The sequence below is a fragment of the Chiloscyllium plagiosum genome, chromosome 11 (assembly GCF_004010195.1).
Source record: "Chiloscyllium plagiosum isolate BGI_BamShark_2017 chromosome 11, ASM401019v2, whole genome shotgun sequence".
In the NCBI taxonomy this organism is placed as follows: Eukaryota; Metazoa; Chordata; class Chondrichthyes; order Orectolobiformes; family Hemiscylliidae; genus Chiloscyllium; species Chiloscyllium plagiosum.
The window spans coordinates 11775024-11781503 of NC_057720.1; the positions used below are offsets into that span (position 1 = coordinate 11775024).

General features: G+C 44.8%; 1 protein-coding gene across 3 annotated transcripts in view; it reads left to right on the forward strand.

Moving 5' to 3' along the window:
• ak5 (adenylate kinase 5) overlaps positions 1-6480 on the forward strand; it is a 99922-nt gene that overhangs the window by 32863 nt on the left and 60579 nt on the right. For 2 of the 3 annotated variants that reach the window (XM_043698687.1, XM_043698685.1), the window contains exons 2-3: positions 3933-4119; positions 4812-4979. In XM_043698687.1, coding sequence (XP_043554622.1) covers positions 3951-4119; positions 4812-4979 — 337 coding nt within the window. In that variant the 5' untranslated portion in view covers positions 3933-3950. Of the gene's footprint in view, positions 1-2327; positions 2388-3932; positions 4120-4811; positions 4980-6480 lie in introns of those variants that run through there. The other variant, XM_043698688.1, reaches the window with a different exon arrangement.

Below are 6480 nucleotides of genomic sequence, written 5' to 3' on the forward strand. Positions count from 1 at the left end.
TCAAACCTTGGGTTTGCAGCCTTCCTCCCTCATTATTTCATTAAAGCAAGAAATTATCTGGAAGTGTGTCACTGGGCAATTGTACCAGATGTCTGAAATAAAAGCAACCTTTGCATTACCACATCAACTTGAGTGTTTATTTGAACAACCCGTAATATAATCAAATTTCACTGATTAAGCTCTCCTGCCAATCTGCGTATTGTTTCTTTCTTCAGGTTATATTTTTCCCTTTTGTTTTTCTTCTTTTACACCCCCCCACACTACCACCAGCCAGGGGTAGTGCTTATTTATTCCTCACCACCCATGTCATGTGTGTGCAAGTGTAGGGCACAGTGAAGAACAACGAGTACAGAAATCTTTCTTCCTATCCCATTTGAGTATTATGGATATTTGGTAACTTTCAGCCAAATATTTATAGCAGTGAAAGGACAGGAAAGCTGGAATAATCCACTGCATTCTGCATTGCCGGCGTGGAATGCATAAGGGCAGGCATTGCGGGTTGAAAATAGGGTTACAACATTAAAATAACTCCGACTGCATCCCTTCTCCGATACCTGTATCAGTATCTGTGTCAATAGGTTCTGTGGGTTGACTCTAGTACGTAGTAATTGAAAGTTAAAAAGGTAAACACTGCAGCAGCTGGGGAAATAGAGAGCACATAAGGGTTGGGTATTGATCGTTTAATTATATTTTGATGTGTATAAAGTCTTTCTTGAAACAGATGGGCTACAAAGGTGCAGGAGATGCATTATTTTCTCGACATTTTGATTTAAAATGTAAGTTTTTTGTTTAAAATTTTGACTTAAGTTACAACGCGCCTAAGGGACTGTCCCCTTTCTGTTGTCCCTTTGTTTCCATTCTCGCTTACTTTGGCTTTTCCCAAATGAGGACTTGGATGTGTCTGTAAAGAAGAGGCAGTCTGCAGAGTGGAGGTGTGGATTTTGTGGCAAGCAATAAACATTCCAGTCTCAGTGTATCCTTCACAAATAGGCTTCAGTCTTCTAACCGTCTGCAAATCGATAAACCAATTAGGAGTAGACCTAGGACACGCTGATCTGAGAATAACAATAATATTTTATACGCCGGGATTCTTCTGTTTGGAGCAGGGATGTTGGCTGGGGAGTTTTAATAGAGGAGTTTGAAATTTGCAGTGTTTTTGATAGCAGTTAGCTCAGTTCTCTGAGCAGCTGGTATGTGAGGCCAGCAGCGTGGATTCAATTCCTGCACTGGCTGGTGCTGTCATGAATCTGGATTAGTGATGCTGGAAAAGCACAGCAGTTTAGGCAGCATCCAAAGAGCAGTAAAATCAATATTACGGGCAAAAGCCCTGATGAAGGGCTTTAGCCCGAAATGTCGATTTTGCTGCTCCTCAGATGCTGCCTGAACTGCTGTGCTTTTCCAGCACCACTGATCCAGAATCTGGTTTCCAGCATCTGCAGCCATTGTTTTTACCTTGATGCTGTGATGAACATTTCATTCCAACATCTTCCCTTTCCCTGACCCATGGTGATCATTGGGTTAAACCACCATCAATTGTCTGTTTCTAATGAGAGAGGTTGGGTAAGACTATGATGACTTCACCTTTATCGTTAAAGATATGAGATCGGTCCCACTGGCCAGACAGAGGGCTCTGGCTTAATTATAGGCATTGGGAATGGAAGCAAAGGGAAATTTAAGAGTTTTGTATTTCTAAGTAGCAAACTGTGATCTGAAAGGCACAGCCTGAAGCATAGAAGCAGATTGCACAGAAACTTCCAAGAAGGAGTTGGATGTATACATGATGAAGAAAAAGATTGCTGGCTATGGGAAGGAGGAAGATTGGGTTACTTCAGTGCATTCTATTTTGCCAATGTAGAATCCATGGGGGCTGATGGAGGATAGGGTTACAACCTCATAGAAACCCTGCAGTGCAGAAAGAGGCCATTCAACCTATTGAGTCCACAGTGACCCTCCAAAGATCATCCCAACCAGACATACCCACCTATTCTGTCCTTGCAACCATGCATTTCCCAGGGCTAATCCACCTAACTAACACATCCCTGGACACTGTGGAGCAATTTAGCATGGCCAATCCACCTAAGCTGCACATCTTTGGACTGTGTGAGGAAACCGGAATACCCAGAGGAAACCCAGGCAGACATGGGGCAAATGTGCAAAATCCACACAGCCAGTCACCCGAGGGTGGAATCAAACCAGGGTTCCTGGTGCTGTGAGGCAGCAGTGCTAACCACGTAGCCACTGTGCTGCCCAGATTGGTTCTGTTGGTTGGCTGATTTTCTTTTTCAGGGGAGTGGAACTAATTGGAGAGTTTATTCAAAAAGCTGGAACTCGCACAAGGAGCTGAATGGCCTCCATCTGTCCTACACAAACTCTTTAAAGAGTGGCAGGTCAGCAGAATGTTAATAGCTGGGTTATTGATGATATCAACTGGGTTACTGATGATATCAACTGGGTTACTAATGATATTAATTGGGTTATTAATGATATTACCTGGGTTACTAATGTTATTAACTAGGTTACTAAGCTCCCTGGGAACAAGCAGCCCTAACGTCTTTTCAGTGTCTTTCCTCTTCCTTTCTGTAGATGCAAGAAAGGCTGTCACTTCTCAGAGTGCATCCATTTCTGCTTTTCCTCTCCATGTTGCAGACTCAGACCCAGTTTGATATTTCTCTCTCTGGGAACTGGAGCAACATTAATGCAGGATCTGGCACTGGGACAGAGAAGCATGTCTCCTCCTTGTTCTTGCATTACACTGTTCCAGTTATCTCCCAAAATAAAAATGTTCAAATAGAAGTCACCTAAAGGATATGCAAGGATCATATAAGGAGGGGAAGAAAGAGAATTATTATAATTGATAGACCATTGGGACAGGTGTTTTATACACTCGCTGTTGAGTCCTGTGATAAAACACAGGTACTGAGTCCAAAAATGGGGAAGTAATTCTCAACCTTTAGAAAGCTCTGTTTGGGAGTGATTGAGTCATAGAATCATTAGCACAGAAACAGACCCTTCCTGTCCAACAGGTCCATGCTGACCAGATATCCTAATCTAGTCCCATTTGCCAGAACTTGGCCCACATCCCCCTTCCTATTCATCTACCCTTCCTGATGTCTTCTAAATTTGTCTCTAATTCCAGTCACCATACTTCTAGCAAGGATGTGATGGTCCTTGAAGCTGTGGAGGAGGTTCACTAGAATGGGCCCAGGGTTGAGGGAATTTTCACTACAAAGTTAAGTTGGAGAAGCTAGAATTATTCTCCAGTGGAGACTGGGGTGTATGAGATGATGACAGGTTTAGACAAGATAGACACAAGAAAGCTGTTCCCCTGAGACCCTAATTGAGGTGTTATTGAAGTGATGTGGAGTGAGGTATGAGGAAGAGCCTTTTTTTGTGCAGAAAGTGGTAGTCGCTCAGAGTCACTGCTGAGGGTTAGTAGAGGAAATGACCAGAGAGTTTTGTTTTTCCTGCAAAACCAAATTGAACAGAAACTTGAGCAAACATAGAAACAGAGCTGAAAATGTGTTGCTGGAAAAGCGCAGCAGGTCTGGCAGCATCCAAGGAACGGGAGAATCGATGTTTCGGGCATAAGCCCTTCTTCAGAAACATACAAGACAGGAGCAGGAGGAGGCCATTCAGCCCTTTGAGCCTGCTCCTCCATTTGCCATGATCGTGGCTGATTGTCCAACTCAGTAGTCTAATCCTGCTTTCTCCCCATAACCTTTGACCCCATTCACCCCAAAATAAGCATACAGGGCACAAGTAGGGTGATGGGACTGCTTGCCCTAGGGAGTGCTGATCAGAGGGCTAGCATTGATGGGGCGAATGGCCTGTATAGTAAGGGTCCTCTCACCACAGCTGGCAAACATTTGCCGGGGTACAGCCCAATGTCACTGGTGAAAATTCAATGGCACCTTCTCTTTCCTTCTCTGTAGAGCCTGCTCTCAGGGCTAATGTACTACAGACCCGACGACCCTGTTGACTACTTGGACAGCTGCCTGAGGAAAGTGAAGGAGCTGGGAGGATCCAACAGAGTGCAGTGGGACACCTTTCTGGCCCAGGAGAAGAGGACTTTGCCTCCTCTGTACGGTTGCCAGAGCAGAAGATCACTCTTTAAGAACGGTAAGGGGGTCTGCTACTTCCACACTACCCACTTCCAGGAGTGTGAAAGTATCACGTTCAATTTACTTGGGATTTGGCGACTTCCCCAGAGAGGAGGATGGGACAGCTCATTTATAAAAGTATCATTCAAATCTGTGTACCCCTCTTGTGTCAGTAATGATGCATTGGGATACCATCTCCCTGCTCAAGTGTTCAGGCTGCAGTCCAGGGACCTCAGCCTCATAATCCAGGGTGGAGAGTTCTGTGCAGTGCTGAAGGGGCAATGCCCTCTCAAAGATGCTGCCTTATGGAAAAACTGTCCTCGTGCACCCTTCTGGAGACATTAAAAGCCATACCTGTTTAACCCACTCTCTGAAGAACAAAGAATTCCCATTGTCTGGCTTGTGTTCAAGGTTCTAGAGTGGGGTTTGATCCCACAGCCCCCTCAATCAGGCAAAGCTACATCAACAGAGTGAAGCTGACACACCAGAATGATGACATGTTAGAACGCGAACAAAAACAAGATTCATCAAAGGTCACAATCGAACACATCAGAGAGCTTTCTGAATGTTAGCTCCATCTTCATGTGTTTGAAAGGGGGAGGAAAGAGATCAAAGAGCTGAAAGGATTATTAAATGTCAGAAACCTGATTAATTGACTGATAAAGACGTACAGACGTATTCCTGTGTCTATTCCTGCTGTTCTGCTTGCAGTTCTGCCCGACACTCCCAGCTTTTCTTATCGACGCTATGACCGACTGCCTCCCATCCATCAGTTCTCCATCGAGAGTGACACCGACCTGTGTGAAACTGCTGAGCTCATCGAGGAGTACACAGTGTTCGACCCAAGCAAACCCCGCCCTTGGATCATACTGCTCATAGGTAACGCTGGGGAGTTATCAGATCATGGGGGGTGAAAGGGGAGCTGGCTGTCTAATGGTAATGTCACTAAACACCCAGATGCCCTGACTAATGCTCTGGGGTCAGAAGTTCACAAGATAGTCAGGTCTAAATTTCATTAATAAATCTGGAATGAAAAAGCTACTTTCAGTAATGGTGGCAAGTAGTGTGAAAATCTGTCTCATTCACTAGTGTCCTTTAAGGTTGGAGATCTGCCATTCTTACCCAATCTAACCTGCATGTGACTCCAGACCCACAGCAACATGGCTGACTCTTTACTGCCCTTTGTTATGGTCCCAGCCAGAGCCTCAGATACATCAGAGCCCTCCAAAACAACGTAAAGGAATGAGACGACAATGGGGTCCACCCTCCCCAGAGACTGCGGCAGTTCATGAGGGTGGCTCACCACCAAGTTCTATAGCATTCATTCATGGGATGAGGACATCAATGGCCAGACCAGCATTTATTGCCCAGAGGGCAGTTAAGAGTCAACCACATTGCTGTGGGTCTGGAGGCCAGGTAAGGATGACCGATCTCCTTCCCGATAAATATTAGTGAACTGGATAGTGCTTTATTTCCACTGATAATCAATTCCTGGTCATCATTAGACATTTAATTTCAGATTTTTAACGAATATAAATTCCACTATTGGACATGAACCCAGGTCCCTGGAATATTACCTAGGTCTATGGATTAACAGTGTGTGATAATACCACTGGACCATCACCTCCCCATGGGGAGTAAGTCCTAGCTAGCAGCACTCATATCCCACATGTAACAACTACACCAGTTATGCCTTCAGTGCACTCCATGAACTGTCAGTTTCAAAACTTTGTTTAGTTTACTTTTTTGTTTTATCTTTTGAGTATTTCCATTTATAATTAACCAGCTGCAAAGCTTTTGTTTTAAACAAGATGAAGATTGATTTATTGTGAAAATTTACTGTAAATTATTCAATTAAAAAGTGATATCATTAATACCTAAAATGCAGATACAAAAATTAAAAGTAGATCCTGATAAAAGATACTAATTAATGTAGTGATTGTAATGAGGTCAGCCAGGTCGATCTCAGAATATGAGTTCCCTGGCTGGGGCTGTTAACCTGGTCCAGTCAGGGAGCCCTGGCTGACAGATAGAAACAGGAGTGTCGGAGGTTCTGTTCACTGTAGCAGCAGGCTCTGAGCTTGCTGGAAGAGTATCATGTACAGGGGAACCTCGATTATCCGAACGTGATGGGTGGACACTATTTTGTTTGGATAATCGATTATCCGCTTAATTGATCAAATGCCTTTCCTCTGGGGCTCGGAGTTTTTAAAGTCTGCTCCTCGTTCAGGAGACTGCAACAGGATACCGTGCAGGAGGTCCCGGCCCTTCCCCCAACCCCTCCCCCCCCCCCCACGCTCCCAGCTCCCAACACCCCTGCTCCCAACACTGACCCCGTCCCCAACAGCCCTCCCCACAACCCCATAACCCCATCCAACAC